General features: G+C 33.5%; 1 protein-coding gene across 13 annotated transcripts; it reads right to left on the bottom strand.

Moving 5' to 3' along the window:
- Window positions 1–153: 153 nt before the first annotated feature.
- On the bottom strand, window positions 154–21391 carry Hnf4 (Hepatocyte nuclear factor 4). Of its 13 annotated transcripts, none has more exons than XM_065312332.1 (8): window positions 20869–21391; window positions 3863–4061; window positions 2938–3032; window positions 2719–2852; window positions 2379–2655; window positions 1881–2033; window positions 1575–1811; window positions 154–1452 (listed from the first exon to the last, which is right to left on the bottom strand). In XM_065312332.1, exons 1-8 carry the CDS (start codon window positions 21017–21019, stop codon window positions 1148–1150), a joined length of 1551 nt encoding a protein of 516 aa, XP_065168404.1. In that variant the 5' UTR covers window positions 21020–21391; the 3' UTR covers window positions 154–1147. The 13 variants fall into 13 exon arrangements, with proteins under 13 accessions (XP_065168404.1, XP_065168403.1, XP_065168409.1 ...); XM_065312331.1 differs by having other exon boundaries at window positions 3863–4064; window positions 20869–21390; XM_065312337.1 differs by lacking the exon at window positions 20869–21391 and adding an exon at window positions 17956–18131 and having other exon boundaries at window positions 3863–4064.
- Between the last annotated feature and the right edge of the window lie 663 nt (window positions 21392–22054).

The following is a 22054-nucleotide window of genomic DNA, read 5'->3' as shown; positions in this document are numbered from 1 at the left end:
ACTGTTTTTAAAAGCATTTTTTGAGTGTTGCGAGGAGTCTAGCTATAGGCCACCCACTCGACACAACAGTTCACCGTTAGGAGGGTACTATCAACTCCATTGTCTGTTATAAACGCATTTTTAATATTTCATGAATATAACTTGAAGCAAAAATTCATAAAATTATTTATTGATAAAAAACAATGCTTGATAATTATATAATGATTGATAAATATTTATATTGCCACTACCAGCCTTTGGTCTACCACAGTACAAAGTAAATTTAAATTTCCTCACAATGGACCGAAAAGTGTCTATAAATTATATTATAAAAGAAAAAAGGAAAAAATAAAGATACAAATAATTGAAAAAGACATAAACATTCTACGCACCTAAATTAATAGCAAAAACAATGCTAACCGATATATATCTTTACACATGTACCACAAAATATAACATAACAGATAACTGTGTAACATTACTGATTGAATAATAATCCCTTTACCTAATAATAGTGCCTATTTTATACAAGTGGCGATACAAACGTATCGTAATATCAAAAATGCATCCGGCGCGGATGTGCGTTAACAATATGCCATACAATAGTCTCTGTTTCTGACGGCCGGGCTAACACTCCAGCCGGCAAAACGTGTTTTTTTTTCTTTCATCAAAAATCCTAACTCTAACTATATTACGTACGTAGATATAATTAATAGGAGTTAAACTAAAACATTAATTCAAATTAAATTAACGTATTCTACACTTCTACGTATTCTTGTCCTGCTTGTCTTGCGAAGTGTCTGTGCACGTACGCATTGAAAATAAAGAAAACAAAAACAAAAATAAAAACAAAATTTTCCTAAACTAAGACTAAATTTTCTTTGACTTGAATATTTTAATGCAATTATTTTTTTGCGGTAATGCACTTAATTTATATTTCAATTGTTTTTTTCATGGCAAGAGCGTTTTTATGGTGCATTTTACGCATTGCATTTTGAAAATATAATAAAAATACATATTGAGCAAATTTAAATAGGTATTGTGTAGTTTCACAGCCGTGATCGCAAATTTGACTTTTTTACATTTTCTTGATTGAACAAAATATTTAACCCATTATTTTTTATTTCACTTTACTTCATTTCATGTCACCTATTGATTATGGCAGCACCTAGTAATGCTCTGTCTCCATGATGGGCTCCTCCTTGAAGACGATCCTATAGTTATCTTCATCCATAGTACCAAGATCACTCATAATCAACACGCTTTGATTGTTGTTGTTGGTAGGCGGAGGTGGCGCCCGGTTAGTTGGGCTGGCAATGTTACCGTTGATCAATTGGTCAGTTGGGCTATGGCACTGCGTGGTAATCGGCGATGTAATTGGGCTATCTGCCGAATCGCTGGTACTTTGATAACTATTCGCTGTGTTCTGTGCTATCGGCTGATTTGGCTCAATGGTTGCGCCTAAAATCGATTCTAAATTTAACCGTGATAATCTGCCGCTTAGTAATTTATATTAGTATGTGGGGTTTTATAATACACACGGAGGAATGAGGAAGATATAAAGAAAATTAGAAATGTTGTTTTGGTTAACTTACCACCAAGAAGCATCTCCTGTAGCAAACTGTCGATGTGTGCGACGCCAAAAAGTTTCGCGAATTGAATCTGCTCAATCATCTGCCACGTGATTGATTGCAACGCTGGCAGAGTCAGTAGAAGTTCTCCGAAACGTCCTCGGCTGTCATATTGTCGGTCACTGATGTAATCTTCCAGATTAATCTGGATCTGATACCTCAACGCCTTAATACGACTTGTGTCGCTCAATCCTTTCGCATCTACAAGTATGGAATATAAGTATGCAACTTCACTTACTTCTAGTTTACTTTTTAGGTTATATAACTTACTTGGATCGAAGAAAACAATTGCTTTCAAACATGCCAGCTCAGTGTCATCCACCTGCACCTCAGTCATTGGTTTGACCAGTTCGTCCATGATGCGGGTGCCAACGCGCGAGATGTCCAAATCGGGCGAGATTCGGGAGTCTGGAAACAACACAACTGCAGTGGACGCACACGGCCAAAGCAATTGTACAATTGTTACATGTCCGTACGCACACGCACCACCTTCAAATAAAACCCACCCCTTGGAATTTCGGCCATGCATACCAAAATGGACGTGAGTTTGATACACCCCAACGACGGTTCTATGTTTCTATGTACGGACATGCAAATTGTACCAACAATCATGTACATCAACAACATCAACAACATTTAAGTCCGCTCAAAAAATACTACAGTAATTGTTATTATTAGTATATGAAGAGAGATATGACAATATTAATGCTACAGGTAGGCAACTTGTTGTGCATGCGGCATATTTAAAGTGTGGTTAAAGATATATACCTGGATTGTGTTTGGTGATGATGCTGTTGTTACCCAAGAGAAGCACGTCCTTCAGATGCATAGATCGCCTGGCAAGGCCAAGCAGAAGATGTTCACCGGCGTGCGCGCGCAATAATGCCACCTGATCATCTAGTTGCAACTCAGTGAAGGCAGGAATGTACTTCGCCCACTCGACGAGGATGAGCAACTGCTGTTTCATACTCTCGCAGACATCGTTAATGTTAGCTAGCTGCTTTGTTGACAGGTCGTAATCGTTGCCTGGTGCTTGGCCCATTTGCTATTGAGAAAATCGACATTATCATATATTATCGCGGAAATGGTTATCGCTTAAAAAAATTACCTCTAATGCCGCACCAACTTGACGTGATAACATCTCAGCGTTAAGAAGAGAGCTGACCGATAGGCCATTTCCTTGTGTATTTTCTTCGTAACTTGGTCGTCGACAGCTGATACGATCGCGCTCATTTTGTACCGCTACAACATTTGCAAAGATACAATTTAATTGTGTTTAATCGCCTCGAGCACACTTTGTTGTTGTGTGTGAGAGTGTAACACTGACCTTCTTTTTTCATTCCGGCCTTAAAACATTTTCGCAGTCTGCAATACCGACATTGATTACGTTTATCTTTGTCGACTACACAATTCCTGCTGAATCTATAAACAAAAATTAAACAATTAGTAATTTACTGATAATATAATATTAATATAATTTGTACAAATAACTGCAATAATTTCAAGTGTATTAATCTCACAAACTCTCACGTAAAGCCGTAAAATTCACAATAAAACAATAAAATGTAAACTTAAGTAGCCTATCACCAGGCGGCAACCAACTGACGAAAACATTAAAATATTGCATTTATTGAATGCATCGTTAGATAAATCAAGTGTAACAAACAATAAATAGTATTATATTAGTATCACTCTTTAAAAAACACTCAAAGAATTATCTATAAATTAAAGCCTTAAAACATTTAAGTATTTTTACAATTTCTAAATAAATACAAGGTTTTATTTAGTATTAAAACTCGTCTGAGAGTTAAATAAATAAAATGTTATATAATCGCGCAAATTTAATGAGTGCTTACATTAAACAACTATCCTCTAATTGGATTCATGCACATTTACACATACACGAAGAGGAAGAAGTGTAATTGACTTGTAGTGTGTATTAAATTGCAATTACCGAGTTTTTATTCTTTAGTGTTACATTCTTATCCTTCAAATATATAAAAATAACAGAACTCGGTGTAATTTTAACTAAATGCACGAAAATCATAAAAACAACGTCAAATTTAGATAATACTTAGTTAATGGTATACTTTTTGACTATTCTAGGCTAAAATTGTAATAGAAAAATATAAATATGTGTATATAAACATAGCTGATATATTTTAGGTTAATATTATAGGTTAATCTAAATATATGGAATACAAAATAGATAGATATTTCAAATGTAAAAAGTAAAATGATTTTACACTTACCGGCATGTATAAAGATGATTTTTTCGCACCGAGCGCCGGAAGAAACCCTTACAGCCATCGCAGGACGCCGCCCCGTAGTGTTTTCCGGTGGCGCGATCGCCGCAAATTGCGCAGAGTTGGCTGAGCTGGGCGTTGGGCACGCTGGGTGTTGATAGGCTGGCGGTGAGCGTATTGCTGCCGGCCATCGCGATATCTGAGTCTACTGCAACAAACAACACAATATACCTTAGAACAATGTAACCAGACAAAATGTTTACACGCTACGCTTTCAATTACAAACAGAAGTTGATAATTATAAACGTTACTTCTTAACATGTTGATATAACTTTAACTTGATTCTAAATAATGTAATTTAGGAAGGCTGTCAATGGTACAACAAGATATCTTGCCCGGTTTGCTTGCAAGGGGGGAAAATTAATTACAATTTTTAAATTATGACCCCGAACGAAATTATAACATTAGTATTCAATTATTGAAATGGATAATTAGCGGTCGTGCGTCGCACGCGTAGGTATTACAAGTTGTTACAAAGTAATTTTTTCCCTAATAAAAGATATTAAAAACAGATACAATTTTATATTTGCTTAAAATTTAGAAACAAACAAAATTTGGGCATAAAACTTGATACATCTGATATAATTTTCTATAACACCCTGTATAAATGCTAAAAACTGGTACTTCTACTATCCACAACTACGAGTAGTATCATTTGACCTTGTAAAAATTGCGGTAAAAAGTGCATTCACGCAAATTAAATAAAAATGATGATATTTGACGTTTTGCATCTTTACCTACTCATAAAACGCAAACACAACACACAACAACACGAAGGACATTGCTGCGAATATTTAACTTACTCCTATATACGCATAACTCAACAATCAACCATTAATTACAATGACAATAAAATAATAATTATAAATAGATACAAAATACAAATGAACTCGTTAAATACACACGCCGGACATAGGTACAGACAAAAAACGATGCCGATTTGGTTGCGTCGTACTTATACGGCAACTTAAATGTTAATACTTTTAGTGTATACACTCTAAAACATGCAAAATTCATGTTTACCACATGTTGATCACACTTGCTCGAATTCTAACATGTGTAGGTTTTTTTCTCCGCCAATTAGTGTTATTGATAAATGCTGTGAAAAGCATTCGCGTAAACAAATACAACTAGATAAGCTAAAAATCGTTACATTTATACAGATATTTAATGGAGAAATGATTTGTAAATATTATTTCGATGCGAATGTGTATTGCAAATTATTGCTGCGATAAAACGAGTAGGAGTTCGGATAATGAACGCGATTAACAACACGTGAGTCAATAATTATTGCTCTTAATCGAGCGTAAATGTTCTATTTAAAAATAAAACTGTGTAAGCATATGAGGCCAGCAAGTACAATGCGTTATGAATTGAATGCTTATTGAGTTGCATACATTTTACTATAGGCAACTTTTACAGCATTTTTTGAGAAGTTGAAAGATTTTAAGGTTAAAATAGTAGTGTTATTTGCGCCGACGTGATTTTATAATTCATTTAAACATTGCGCGTAGTGGATGAATTATTTTCGCGGGTACAAAGTCCAACTTGCGTTGCGCTTGCACACTTCGGCTTTGCATGCGCATACAAAACGAAAACTAAACTAATTCATATGTTTGCTCATTATTATCGGTTCGCAGGCGAATTAAATCGATTGCGACACATCTCCGCAAGTTGAATACCTCACACAGACGATCAAAATAAACTTCAACCGGTGCCAACCACAAAAATACCGAAAAAACATAAACTGTACTAATAGAGGTGCCTGATATTTATTGGTTACTATTGGCAACATTTATAAATATAGTTTGGGCCACTAGTAATATTAATACTAAAAAAGACAAAAATATTTTGTTTCAAATGCGCCCTATAGAAATAATATAGAAATCTGTTTTAATAAAAGTTGTATTATCAACCTAGACATGTTATGTTATCACTGCAAACATTGGAAATTTTGGATGATTGATGATGAAATGTAATTAATTTATTGTTTAATATATCAATATTATAAATAAGTGTGAATCATTCACCAATCACGCTATCATCGTATGAGAGTAAATCTTGCAAGTAGCAACAAATTGTAGCAACAACTTTTGTTTTTCATCTGAATATAAATCTAAAGTCAAATAAAACAAACCACTACATACCCACTTTGGTTAAACAAGATATTATGTCTATACACATATTTAAATTTTAATGCTTAGAAAAGAAACTGATAATAATTTCATTTAATGTTTGCTAAACAATCAAATATCATAAATATAAGTTTATCTCGAGGTAAGTGACTTGTTTTCGATTTTCGCCATTTTCGTATTTTGTAATTAGTAGTAATTGTCCAATGAGTAGTCTTACTTCACACTTATGATTTATTATAAGTAGTTATAATGCACAAAACGCACGAGCATCGCACGCGCGTCAATATTTGTCACGCTGAATATTATATTAATTAATCACGGCATTAATCAAGCACATGCTGAGGCAATACATTTGCATTAACAACGAATGTCTAAAACTCTAAAATTGCCGCCATTGCCACCAACTGAGTGTATGATGTATGGATATAATGTGTCAATATTAGATTTTCAAACAATTTTATGAATATTCCAACTGGGTAAAGTGGAATTGTTGAATTTTAATTATGTTATGTAATATATTCTCATGATAACACCCAGACACACTTTAAAAAGTGTTAATTTGGTTATCAACACGAGAAAATCTTACGGAGAGAATAATTGCAAAGGTTTGTGAGGATGAGAGAATGTTTATTACTCTTTCACTCAAAAACGACGGAATCAATGTTTATAGATTGTGGTTTAGATATGGTTTAAATGTTAAAGAGAAACGCAAATCACATAATTTTACAAAAATTAAACTTGAAGTTGGTATGAAGAATCAATAATAATTATAATTATAGTTATATATTTCAAACCGAGATAGCGCCACACAGAATATAATGGTCTTATCAATAATAATCTTTCACTGAAACTTTGTTCACTTGAAATACCCAACTGAAATCTAAAATTTATAATTATACTCACATCCCGACAAAATACCTATTGCATAACTTGATTAATTTAATCACATTTAGCGTGTTTTGTACACATTACTACGCAAAACAATGTTAATACGCACTGAAATATTTATTATATTTGTTGACATACCAAGTGTTCCTATTTAATACGATTATTAGATTTAAGTGAAAAAGCTACACGCAACCAAGTATACACTTATTAAGTATAACAAAATAATACATAGACCTTCATGTAATTTTTTGTCTGTAGACTTGTTAGATGAGTTTTTCGCCTCAAAAACGTTATAATGCAAACGACGCAAAGTGAGCCGGCAAAAAACAACAAAACGCAAGGTCGCGGACACCAGAGTGTTAGTGTTATTTATTCAGGCGCTTCTTAATCAGCAATCAAGACGTTGAAAATTATTAAAGCGCTTATAATTAGAATTTAATTCGTAGTTCATAAGCGAAATTGAATTAACCGAAAGTAAAAGAACACTAATGACCCAGAAGTGTCAGATTATCGTCAAAATAAGCATTTTATACACGTTAAACAAACCTTTAATGACGTACTATGAACATTAGTTAATATAAAAATAAAATTCGAATGAGTTTAATACCGGTTTCATGTTAACTAATTGAAATGTTGTTTAATTGCCGAAAATATTTATGACATTGAGATTTTTTACGGTTAACTTTGGCGCCAAAAGTAAAAAGTTTCTTAAATTAAGCAAAATCTTAACTTACTTAAGGCATAACTCATGATGAATTTATTCCTTATAAAGACCGACTAGCAAATTATTACACAAATTTATGTTTAGACATTTGGCTTAAGTTAAGTCATTGTTTACGGAATTCAAGTGAATCGCACGTTATTATTAAAACACATTATCAAAGGAATTTTCCAATGTTTAAAACGTTTCAATCGACACATTAAATAAACACCATTTGATATAAATGAAACTAAAATGTTGTAAAGTAGTTTAACTTCTTAAACGTATTCGTTTGCGACACTGTCTGAATAATTAATTAATAAACATCTCACCTTTGAATAATCCCATTTCTGAGCACGCCGTCGTGCCGACAAGGGAAACTTTCACGTGCAGCGAAAAAATGTCATAAACACACTGTTAATATAATCGGAAACGAGCAGCAAAATAAAAAAAAGCGACACTAAATCGCTCGTTAAAATAAACTTAAAACAATTTAACAACCTAAAACCCGGCGTAAAACGACCGCTTAGCGCTTAATAAACGATTTGTTTGTTACAACTAAGGAAATATTCTTATGTGTAAGTACGACTATGCCCGACTTCGCGACCACTTGTTGGAAGGTGAAGCGAAATTCGGCAAGCCGCGCACACGCACACGACGCAAGTCGTGACTTCACGACGACTGCGACAAGGGACAAGCGAAAATGTGTTTTAGCGTTTTACGTTTTAGAAGTCGGAATACACCGCGAGGTCGCTATCTGTCTATCGCGATGGTTGTGATAGAGACGCGCGGCGCGCACACGGCAAACCTACACGAGCGACTAAACTTAAGTCGGTGTGTATCGCGCACTGTCAAGCGGCAGAACGCTATTTTTAAGTGCACGCTCGTAGCCGAGTGAATATTACTGCCGAGTCACGAACTGAACACAAAGTTAGAGATAAGTAAATCTTAAATGTTGAAGGGGAGTTGTACAGGTGGAAAATAAGAAGTCACAATTAGACTTAAATCACTATAGGTAAAGTTGAGTAAAGTGAGATAAATAATCATAAATTGCTAACGAGTGACTTGAAATTAATCAAGACTATCAAGAGAAAGAGCGGACATTTTGACTTAAGATAATATATAATGTAAACCGACATAAAAAATAAAGTAATCAAGACATGAAGGAACTCAGTTTCCTGTAAATTTATACTTTTACAAAATAACCTCTAAAAATTTAAAAATAGTAAATTTTCTAATTTTCTAGGTTAATTAAAAGCTGGAGCAAATTGACCGTTAATATAACAGTCAAAGAGTTAAAAATTAATATTAAATCTGTGTCTTAACAAAGAGAGCAATTTTGGTTGCCTAATGTCTAAATAATGGAAATGGAAAATAATTTTTACAAAAATTTTGAATTAAATAAAATATTTAATACAGATTAATATTTTGTTAATATTCAATATTTTATTTTTGTGAATTTATTGAGTTTAACAGGATTTCTATTCAAACTAATGCATAATATATTTTTTAACCCAAAGTTCTTAAAATTCCCAATCAATTCTTAAAACATCCAAAGTATACAAAAAAATTAATTAATAGACGATCGATCAATCTTATCATCGCGTCAAATCAACAAACAATTGCGGTAAGTGACAATCCGTATCGCAATCCTAGTGCTATGTAGTTAAGTAACCCATAATAACCAAAAATTTAGCAAACAATATCTAATGTCTAATAATACAATATAATCTCCATCAAGTACTGATAACGTTGACATCAAGCAATCATTGCTTTCATTGTAGATCATTTAAAGGCCATTTTTGAATTTTGATAACATTGCGAAAACAATTTCTCACAAGCATGACGTATCTCACAAAGATTTTAACGTACATTATCTAATCATCGATAAGAGTTAACGAATTAACAGGTTTTTAATATGCGAGATTATAGGTAGGCTAATAGTAATAATAAACCAAATAAAAAAGTGAAGAAGTTGGTATATTACAAGGAGAATACGAAACGCCGAGTATTTTTGTCGGTGGAATTTTTTTAGAGGATAGGTCAACTTACGCACATTGACTATTTATAATTGCCGAAAGATTTGAGTTTCGAAATTTTCAGCAAAAAACGTGTGACTGATTTATACCCAGAGCGAATAAAAAAATGATAAAAAAGCAGAAATTAAAATGAAATAATTTAAAAATAGTACATTAAGTATCAAGTGGATAAACGGGAGTTTTGAAGACACCGTAGGCAAATGCGCAGGCGCAAGCACTACCCCGTGACTAAAGCCCGTGACGTCACGGCCTTGCCGGTCCGTGTTTACCACTTCTGGTGTTTAATAACTGCCACATTAAATGTGGAAATAGAAAAAAAAAATTGAAGGAATAATATGTAGTTATTGTGTTGTAATCCAAAAGATGGCGCTACTATATCACTAAATATAAAATAGCAAATATATGGCCATAGCTGAACATATGATTAATCGTAAATTATTATTTCCAAGAAAATAATATGTGCATGTCGTTTCCACAAGAGCGCCAAACATTAGAAATTGTTTCCTTTTGTTTAATCAACTATCACTACTGTTAATTTTACAATAATACGCGCCCAAACAATCATTTCAACAAATTCCATTTAAACAAAGCACACTAATCGCATCCATCTACGTTCTCCATACACACAAGCGCGAATATAAACAAAACAGATGACTAATTGTAATCCGCGAACGGTAGTTGCTGAAGTTGTGTCACATTCTAATCGCCATGATGCATCCACGACGTGCTCAATCGCCGAACGACCAACGGCCAACTGCGGTTGGTATACTTCTATTGCACATACTGATATCTATGACTATCGATGACTGATTTGCTTTGCTTTAATTTGTTTAATTCGTTTAATCTAATTTTATCAAGAATTGCAAGGCTTTTGTTTCACACATGCGCCCGGTGTATTACTGATATAGGTAACTACTTCCTAACACCTATTTTGATCTCAAATGCCTGAAACACTCGCAACCAAATAAAATATCGAACTCAGTCAAATAAAGTAGCATTAAGTCGATATAATCAATGACTTTCTTTTGTTTTGCGTTTTGTTCGTCTCATTTTAGCGTATACTGTATATAACTAATGAGAAACTCACTCCAAACAAGCCGATTCTACGTAAAACAATTATTTCTAGAAGAATCTAACATGGTCAATAAGTTTACTGCTATAGGTAAGTTTAACTTTAAAAAAAATAAATGTTTTCACCAATATATGCAAGAAAACACAGAATTATAATAGCACTTCAATGCGTATTTTAATAACATGTACAACAATGAAATTTATAATGTTATCAATACCATCCAGTTTTTTTTCTTCAATTTAATTCACAACATTAATAAATAGTTAAACTAGAAACTGGAATATATGCCGTATACGCAAAATTAGATTTCAATAATTATACGCCGTCACAAATTGCATCGCAATTTCGCCGCGATTATTATTGACAAGGCCTTGATGATAATGATTGTCTTTGATGCGTCAACTTACGAACATTTTTTTTTATTAATGCTATAAATTAGACTTATTCTATTTTCGGTTCCTACTATGTAAATTTAGGAATTTAATTTTATCGTTCAATCTCGAATTTAATTTGTCTAAAAACATCATTTTGCAAGCTTAATATAATAAATAATATCTATGATACCATAAATTGCAACTTATTTCCATTAATTCAATTAATTTATTTGTAAAAGTTGCTTGGAAATGCTAATTGAAGTAAAACGTCTTAAAAATTGGTGCATTACATCTCAATTATTGCAATTAATATTATTTTTCTCATTTATAAACATAAAATTACATTATTTTATTGCTAAACTTTTCTTGAAACTTCTAAAAATCTATAAAAATTTGTTTTGATCAAATATACCGTATATACGTGATGAAACTGAAGTATTAGATTAGAAATGTGTTTATGCTTTGAAAAGTATCTACCAAACAGTATACTTATATCTATTTGTTAGTATAAATAGTATAAGTTTGCATCAGTTAACAAATTCTCCGTCTGCAACTGGAGCCGCAATCGACAATTATCATTTTCATTCGACTGATTAATGCGCCTTGCTTCGTGCCAATTCAATTCAATAATTTTATCGTTCGGCATCAGCGTATCAAACATGTATCCGACATATCTACAAAACTAGGTTTGTCGCGAGACGAAAAAATTGATATATTTGTAAACATTTGAAGGTTATCTCTCAGCCGATGATAGTGGCTATCGGAAATTAAAATGAGTTTGCACATTTAAATTAATACTTAATACAAGCCGCTTATCAATTTGCTTACAATCGTTTATTGTGTATAGAAAAGTTTTGGGCAGGAAAAGTCCCAATCATATCTAAACGATATATTATGAAATTATGAAACTATGATGTATTAACCTATCACAGCAAAAAATTGTTCAAGTGTGTAGTGTGTGTTGCATAACTCGACAAAACCACATATAAGAGAATAAGTGTATAGCAACCCACGAAAAACAGGTTTCTATAGACGTTAAAGTAAAAATTTATTGAAAAGTTATTAATCAATTGATATATTAATGTGCAGACGTGCATCTTGACAAAAAGTTTTATTTGCATTCGCTGCAATTAAAATAAATTCATCGCATCAACGCCATTGATCACTGACAGTGATAAAAACACAAGCATACACAAAATGGCTGCCCATTATACTGCGAATGTTAATGTGGCTAATAAAAATGGTGTGTAAGAACCGTCAAAAAAGAAATTGCATTTTTTAAGGTTTTGGCTATTCGCAGCGGTTAGCAACACATTTATTTTCTTCCAACTTATTGAAATCGATGTGATGCACATGAAAAGAGAGTTTGTGTTTGGCGAGATCGAGAAATATTCGCCTAGCAGTGTTTTTGTTCTGGGGCCTAGTTTACAGAAAAGCGCCGCGTCATTCTCGTGCGTAAACGCCAATCACTTCGACCGGGTAATAAAGCCAATAACTGTTAATAATGACTTCGCGTATGTGTGCATGCAACGCGTTTCAAATGCGCTTTAATGATAGATACTTCTAATATATTATACAAACAGATTCTTACTGCCAAGGTATACAATGTGCGAAAAACCTCGTCGATATTTGGTATACTTCGGAACTTTGATATTTTCCAAGTGAAAAATATCTAAAGTGTTAGGGATTGATATGCAATATACACGTAATTAGAATTAATTGAACTTTTGCATGTGTAGATGTCGTTTGAGTGAATTTCTTAACTTATTCAGTTAATCTCGTAAATATAAATCCTTTTGGTTAAGTACTTATGCCGAATTATTTCAAAACACTTGTAAAAAAAAACAGAAAAATAAAATTAATGATACGATTTTGTTAGTCTGGATATCTTTTTGTAAATGATATTAAATTTGATAAAATTAAATCAACCAATATAAAGATATTAAACAAAATTCCCCACAGTATACAAAGTTTTTGTATACTTCAGAGAATATTTTCATAATTATTTAACAAGAAAATAAAATTTCAATTGGGTAAACATCATCTACAAAATTTTCCTAACCTCTTTGTTATACAAAAATTGTTAATTTAATTACACAAATATAACTCAAATCTATAACAACCCAAGAGTGTTTATCAAAGAGTGAACCACTTTTCACTCACCTAGAACGTGAAAAATATTGTCCTCCATGCGAATAGTGCTGCTTAGTAGATAATCGGTTCCATCCACTTCGCTGTCAGAGATGGATATCTCACCAGGACTACCCGTCGAGGAGGCGGCGTAAAAGGACGCCAACGACATATCGCCGCCCACGACGAAATTCGCCTCAGTGCCGTTCGGTCCGAACGTGCCGCCAGCCCCGCTGAGTGTCTTGTAGTATTCCAACATTTAATCAGAAATGAAACAATCGCGACACGACGACTGACTTAAGTCTTCCGTGTATATATAGTCTTATCAAATTCTTTCGACGCGATCGAGATGACCGTACTCTGTGCACTAACAAACTGAATACTTAAGCGCAACCAACAACTAAGTCACTTCGACATGCGCGCCGCGAGCCAACTGCAAACTGTCACCGTGTGTTACCGCTCGCGATGCTGATTGTCGGCGTTCAGTCGCCGCTTACAAAACGCATGTGTGTATTATACACTCCCGTATCGGATTCGTCTCCATTTTGTTGGCGGTGGAAGTGGTGGGGGCGCCACTCCACCACCCACCCCGATAATATAATATCCAATATATGCAATACCTCCCACTAAATAACTAAATTCAATTAAATAAATAAATAACAATTTAAGTACATTAAATTTTTTTAAATTTAACAAATTTAAAAATTGCTAAAACTTGTTCTTGTTGTTTTGCTTTGTTTTCGAATCGATTATAATTCATTGTTATCGAGTGGTGGAGTTGACTTGAAAATCCTACGATTAGAAATTGTAATAATCGTTTATTACGCAAGCAGAAGCACGCCGAGGTTTGTATTCAAATTTTGTGGGCTTGTGTGTTGATTACTGATATGATTTGGAGTAATGGCGCGCGTCCTTTTTATCATTTTAGTGATCTCTGATAATTTGAGATAATCACATTTGATTATATTAATAATAGTAACTTATTGAGTAGTAACAATGTATTTTTAGAAGTACTTATGACTTATTTGTTAGGCAACCAACAATGCTAACAAGGCTATCAAAAACAAAATGTAAAGATTTAACAATGATATACATGTAAGTAATCGCTTTCAAAACTGAATTTACAAACGGTAAATATCTTCTAAAAATTTTGAATTAATAAAATCACGTTTTGATTATATATAGGTACATATTAAAATGTACATTGCTTAAAACTCCTGAATGTCACTTTAATAACCTCTAAAGAATAGAAATTTTTGTCATCGCAAATAGGCAACCAACTTCAATTTCTGTTTATTTCGTGTGGGGGACTAATATAACTAAAATGAACTAAACTTTTAAACAGATAATTAAGTTTTACTTTTTTATTAAATGATGACGTAATTTCTTGCAAAATAAAATAACCTCTTCTAAATTTTAATTTTAATACTGTAAATATTAGTGCGTCAGAATACCATCCGGTGCTTATATAACCTAGACTCACATTATTTGCTCGAATGCCTGTAAGTACTTCAAAAAATCTTCCAAATCTCCATTTTTATTCAATACAATTAGAAATAATTGCAACATTTATTATTGCATATTCTTAAACGACTACGTTTTAAATAATTGCAAGTTGCACAATGTTCAACATTATTGGTTGTTCTGTGACTCTTCCAACTAAAGGTAATGCTTTTTTGTGCGCGTTAAATAACACATTAAAACAGCGTTAGTTAAGTATGTACCTATTCACTAACAGTAAAAAGTTGTAAAAAAATGTAAGTCATAACCATCAACATTAAACATGGGCGATCGTTATCGTTACAGTGATCACCTCCAAGTGCAACCCACAAATTCACTAATTGAACAAAAGAAACCACGCATTACATATGATTTTAATAGTTTTGTACTTGCAATTAATTAAATTATTAATTAGTATTTAACGTCCAGTGCAATTTATTGTATCAATAAAATTAGAAATATTATGTTTTGGTAGTTGTTTGTCTGGATAGTGTTTGAATTCAGTTGATTTGAATTATTGATGTTTGTTCACAAGTTATGCAACTGAATTAACACGTCGAACGTGCGTCTAGCTCAAAATAAACGATGTAAACATGCGAAAAGTAACGCATGTTCAATAATTTGGCGATTGCCCAAGTAGACATTTGTGGTATTCACTTTTATTTTCGTTTCACATATTTCGCGAGTAACTGAAAATTCGTTGGGATATATAAATAGAAAATCTTCAAGTGAAAACACGAAGTCATTCTATTATATTCTATTTAATTACATAACCTTCAATATATTAATGGAGTATTCCATGCCAAATCAGCCACTTTTGAACCCGACCCCTTTAGATTAAGCGGAAACTTTTCTACCCCTTGAAAAATATTTTCGAGAATTTTTCAAAAAAATGGCATTTAAATTTTTAAATAGCCATAACTTTTCCAAAATTGTCCATTAGATACGTTTTTTTAATTCATTTTTTCGAAGATGTAGTCAAATTTTTTTTAATAATCAAAACTATGAAATTGCGTTTTTTGAGTAAAATTTGGATTTTTTCGAAGTTTTTGCTAAGTTTAATTATTTTTTTTCTTTCGTCAAAAAAAACTTCAATTTTTTAACAACTTACCTCGCTAATCCCAGAGTTTGCCAATTATATTTTCATTTATCATTAAATTTGGGCCCTAGGTAGTAATTTTTCTCTTATAATTTCTTATTTTGTCTTAATTATATCTAAATTTGTGGGGTACTACATTATAAGGGCTGATTTTAAAGATTTACTGGAATGCCCCGGCATTAAAATGATATTATGATAAAAATTTTAATAAAAATGAGATGATTATATAATAAAATGTAATCAGCAAAGTTTAAAAACAAAATCTATCATTTGATTCTAAGAAATGTGAATCAAATTGCGCGGCAACCATATTGTTATTAGTGGTAAATAGCGGCAACGGCGCCTTCGCAGATTGTTTTTATTGTAATACGCGATGACTTTCTGGCATATGACATGCTCTGACCCCACCATCGCCATCGCATTGCTACACCACACTCCTCAACACCACCACAAATATTCATATAAAGTTGTAAACAATTAAAAAATAAAAAGCGCACGCTGAGAGGCCGCGGAGACGTTACCAACCGGTATTTCACTCTTAATAAATACTTCGACAATCAATAAATTCAAATTTTTTGCTGCATTTGTGCAAATGAAGCAAAAGTACTACGAAAATACACATTAATCGAATTAATAACAATTTCATCACATAATTAATCGTAATCTTTGTTAAAAATATTAAGTACTGATAACACAATGGTAATGTCAAATTGTAAATGTTATTACTAACTATTCACCTAGTAATTGTTGTTGTCTGATAAGATATGTTTCATACTTTTTTTTATTTTGTTTTCGATTAAAAGAAACGTTTGACGTAATGTGACTTGGAAGATTCTCGAGGGCTTTTCAAAAGTACGCTAAGCTCGTTTTCCGTCGTATCGCTTATCATCGACTGATAAATTTAATTTTGGACCACACGTTGTTATCGCACATGTGTGAATGAAGAGAGTGATGGAGCAAGATTTTTTGTCTCCGACTGTCTTCTATTGCATAATAATATCCTGGGTATTCTCTGGTGGCGTAGTGATAAAACAAAAGTAATGATCTTTATCTCTGATGAAGCAATAAACACATTTTATTGCATTAGATTGATTTATTGGGATAAAGTTACTATTTCTTTTGCTTCATTTATTACAATTGCCTTCAAAAGTGACAAAAATGTTAATTTAAGATTAATTCTGTGTGTGATTTCGTATTGTTACGAGAAAAAATTAAAATTGAGGGTAATTTTTGTACCAACGCAAGGTCGCAGAACCCGTTACATATAATCATTGTTGATTCATGTTTAGAAAGTTATAATTAATATGTTATTGCTCAAAATAATCCGTAATTAAGCTAAAAACAACGCAATTTCTCCGCTTCTATCGCAAATCTGGGTAAATAGTTAATTTAAACATATTAATGTGAGTTATCTATGGATCATTTCGGTATTATTTCCGCTGTAAACAAATCGTTACTGCACGATCTTATGAAGGCGAAAACATGGAAATTAGCAATCTTAAATAATTAAAATATGTAACCAATGTTTAGACTCACTCATTGGTTTCTCATCGAAACCAAAATAAAATAGGACCCGTTTACACTGCAGCAGTAGCAGCGCGCTGCTCTTATCAGTAGTAGCATTGACATAATAAACATTTTGCCGGCACGCGTTGTAAATTTCTTTTTGAACTCGAGCAAGAACTGCAGTCGGATCATCCGCCGAAGGCATGCCGCGCTGATTATTTATTTATCTGTTGTTATCGACAAGCGCCGTGCTGTGTATGTAGTATATTGCAAACGCGAATAAGTTATCAACTAATCGTAATAATAATCATAACTGCCATTATGCAAATTTTGCCAGCGGCCATAAACAAACAAACAAACAATAATTTGGAAAACAACAGTATGTATTTGTTCCCAATACACAATTCAGTTCATTTAAAATTCAAACTTACTTTCCTTAAAACAAAAAAATGTAAGTTTTTTGTTACTAAATATACTTTTTTCAAACGCATTTGAAATAATATTTTACACCTTGCTTAACATTTCACCACCACTAACATTTACAAATTTAAGTATTTAAGTAGTATACTTAGATAATACAAGTTTATGTGACTTACCCAAAAACTAAAATTATTACTGGCTTTACGACGTCATTATTGTCATTGCAACTATGAATACACTTTATTTGTTCCGACGTTCCATTACTTCATCTTTGTAGTTCAATTTATTGTAAATAATTCTCCGAGAAATTGCGATTTAATTCGTGTAACTAACCGTGCGCATACTAACCTCAACAACCTTGCTGAGCTAATCGTCAACCAATCGACTGATATCTATCCAGTGTAATAGTGATAACGCACGTTTCGGAAGAATAATCAGTATATCAGTGACTGTACGTATTAAAAAAATATGTTATACCTATAAGTACCTGTATCGGAATGATATATTAGTCTGGCATTAGTAAATTATTTCATCTGTAATGCATTTTTATTAGATGAGATTATGTAACAAGTGAATAAATCTCGGAAGGCACAGACAATACGATCGAAACTTGCGCTGTGCAGAGGCGTTTTACGTAAACTACATCCCCTCCACAATACAAGAAACTAATAAATTCGAAGGAAAATGTTTACTATTTTCTCTACTGGTAGATGTTGATAGAGGAACTAAGTGATATAATGGGGGGAGGTAAATTTTTACTTCCTATAAATTCAGCTGGTTGTCAGTGTTGAAGGCAGTTGAGAACTACAGTGTTGTAATACTTTTCCAATGCAAAACTCCTAATTTTATTTAACACTGGTTATATAAATGTCTACTAAAAACGTATGCACTAAAAATGCAAAACAATAAAATGTCACTCGCAACCCCAGTTTCGTCATGCCAAACTAACCAGACAAATATATTGTAGCAAAACTTTAAAAAAATATGCATTACACAAATAAACACTATATTTTGGAAAACTGATTGTATTTGTTCCTAATATAGAATTTCTTCATTATTGCAATTAATAAGCAACATTACAAGCAAATTAAAACTATCGTATTCAGTATTCGTCACAAATAAAACAATTGATATTGATATTGTTGTGAACCAAAAATATCACCACGTTCACACAAATTGTCATTGCAGTCGTGTAAACCACTAAATATGTATTGTTGATAATAACGTTACACGAACTGACCGAATGACTCCCCAGTTTTCTTTTACTTATTACAAACGTTCCCGCTAATTAACATGAATCATTGCTTATTATTGACAACACAACAAATGCTACAATAAAATAACTGCTTAAATTGCAGATAAATAATAAATAGAAACAACTAATATAATATTACTTAGCTGAAATTACTATTTATAGTCCGTCAATTCGACACAAGTCTAGACAAATTCCTAAAGATGATTGACGTCGAATACAGTTTTACGTAAAATTATAAAATGTAATCAATATTGATTCTTTGATTTCAGTTCTTTCTTTGAACAATCCCACTAGGCGCGTAAGTCAGATAAGACCGGCCGGTTTTCGATATTTGTATTTAGTTTACGATGTTGGTCTTCAAATATTTGTATGTAATATGTCAACAAAAACACAGGCTACAACATTTGATTAAGAATCAACTATTGAACATTCAAAAGATAAAGAGTAGCTTATATTTTTATCTCGTTAAACTTGGTATATATTTCTAAGATACGGGTGGTATTTTACAGGGTTGGCTTAGTTTAAATGTAAGTATACCAGTACAATAAATCATAAATTCAAACGGAATAATAATTAATTTTTTAATGAGTAATGTTGGCTGCCTATTGTAAATGTACAAGAGAGTTTTAAATACATTAGGTTTTGAGTAAATACGGTACTGTAGAATGAATGAGTAATTCTTGAGGGCTGAATCCGCCACCATCATCATCAATCTAGTGTCGCTCCGGAATGACTTAATGTGATGCCGGGAGGGAACCGGGAGTTAAGTCATGTCGCTTGCGACGTCTCGTTGTATCCGGGGTCTAGACGCAGTTCACGCTCGCGATAACCCCGCGTCTAGCACCGAGCCCAACGAGTTTTTCAACGGTTTCGAGCCTGATGGAAATGCGCGCCGCCGACTAAATCATTATTATGCGCATAAAACTCACCACGACCATCAAACAATGCTATTAATGCTAATATTGTTCAATTGATGCATTAATTACAATCCGTACGTAGATACTACGTTTACTCGGTCTGAAAACTTAACGTTGCATAATTATGTGAGCTGCGAACAGCTGAATGCCATCTAACATCAAGTTTCGCGTATATTAATGTACGCTTGGTTGCCTATTACGAATCAGCACCAATATAAAATATATTTATTCTAGCAAAATGATTAATTTATGTGTAAATCATTAATCAACAGTCATGTGAATTTAATGTAATTTCTTATCAGACAATTCTAGCAATTTTATTACATCCAAGTGCAAAATTGACCACACCAGCATTAAAACAACAAACTCGAGCGACACTAGGACGACTTGAGTAAATTGAGTAAACTTGAATAAATTTCCATAAATACTCCTGATAAAAACGACGCCGACAGGTCACAACCTCTTCGTATATTCAAACACACGCGGAGCCAATCGTAGAAAAGATATTAACCTCAAAGTTTAAACTTTTTTCCTCGTTTACTAGGAAAAAAATGTATTAAAATACAAATGATGACTTGCTAATGACATTACCAGTGTCGTATTTATATACTGAACAATTATCAGTGTTTATTGAGGTTATACACTCCCAAGACTGGAAATAACGAGAATTAATACAAAAGTATTTATAAATGTCGATAGGGAGCGTCATTGTCATTGTGATGTTATCAGGACGACAACAAAGTGCTTGTAACGATGCCAAGAAACTCAAGAAGCGGCAAGAGCATCAAGAACAAGACAGTCAATATTGATTGACCAGATTGGTAAATTTGAGGTTAATGTACGCAGTGTATGACTGTCATTTCATGTGACATTGACAGTATTAGAACATAACCTAATCTATATGTTACTAAACTTACCAGTGTCGATCTCGTTATTGTTCTTATTGTTGACCTGTGGGTCATCCATGTCGTCCATGTTGTCGATGTCGTTGGCATTAGTAGAGTCCATGGAGGACTCGTTGATAACGCGCACCTGTTGGTGCTGGCGCTGACGCGGCTGGTCACTCATGTCAACGGGCGCTCGCGGAAAACTTACGCCGGAATGGCGGATGGGCCGGTGGCGCGCTCACGCCTCCGCGATTGTTTGTTTTCGGCCGCGGCGATGCGCACGATCGGCTCGCATCGGTGCAAAGTCCGGCGGCGCGAGTCCACCGCTTGGAATTCCGCGCCGCGTCATTCAGCACACTACGCGCATTTCCGTTTGAGACACTTGCTCAATTGCTTTAGTTTCCAGCAAGAAACGAAAACGCACAGCAGCTGTAGTACTTGTGGTCAGAGACTGCCTATCACACGGTGAGAGTCACACTGGTGGTCACACTCATGGTGTCAAAGTACACACAATGCATTCACTCACAATCGATCATCCAAACTTAGAACTATATCAGTTGTGAGGAACCAAATGAAAGTAAAACGAGTTAATATAAGTTACACACTGTTTTTGACTTAATTTAATGTGGTTCGTAGTAATAATCACATGGGTTTTATCACATTCCGATGTGTTTCAATGGCACGTCGCGTATGTCGTGTATGCTGAATTGACCTAAGTCGTTAGCTGTCAAACCGCGGTAGGAGAAGCGCGCGATTCCCATTTGTTTCAGCAGGTTTCGACACCATGTCACTGCACGAACACAAGAATTTAACAGAACAAACTCCTTGCGTGGCCAACAGGATTGTTAGCTCGTCTGCCTTCACTTTTTCTTTTTGGGATTACATATTGCAGGGGAAGCGCAGACTGCGACTGCACGCATGTGTGTCGAGCGCGCACGTGTGTGGTAATGTGTGCGCAGAGTTGCGGTTCTTTGGTTACTCACGCGCATATGGGTATTAATTAATGAAACATCTAGTTAAACACGATAGAGATAACAGATTATAATAATGACCTTCATAGACCAAAAACTTTATTAAAGAAGCTGTGTTGTATGGAATTTCAGTAGAGAAGAAAAAAAAGTTGTAGTTGATTATTATAGGCAACCAAGAAAACATGTACTTAAGTCGTACATTGTGATGTTAATCTGGTACTATAGATAAAAAAATCAATTAAATA

This window comes from Atheta coriaria, unplaced genomic scaffold, assembly GCF_025399875.1.
Source record: "Atheta coriaria isolate IRGN ID8LTWV9N9 unplaced genomic scaffold, Caltech_Dcor_3.1 hic_scaffold_9_pilon, whole genome shotgun sequence".
In the NCBI taxonomy this organism is placed as follows: domain Eukaryota; kingdom Metazoa; phylum Arthropoda; class Insecta; order Coleoptera; family Staphylinidae; genus Dalotia; species Dalotia coriaria.
Note: the sequence above shows the minus strand (reverse complement) of the source record. Positions and strands in the feature narration are given on the sequence as shown.

Excerpts from the sequence above, each read along its gene's own strand:
- Hnf4 (XM_065312326.1), bottom strand. The coding sequence starts at position 13,513 with ATGTTGGAATACTACAAGACACTCAGCGGGGCTGGCGGCACGTTCGGA. Across the intron at positions 4,065-13,287 it reads CAATATTTTTCACGTTCTAG|TAGACTCAGATATCGCGATG; the intron begins GTGAGTGAAAAG and ends TGTTTGTTGCAG. Across the intron at positions 2,656-2,718 it reads AAGTTGGTGCGGCATTAGAG|CAAATGGGCCAAGCACCAGG; the intron begins GTAATTTTTTTA and ends TTTTCTCAATAG.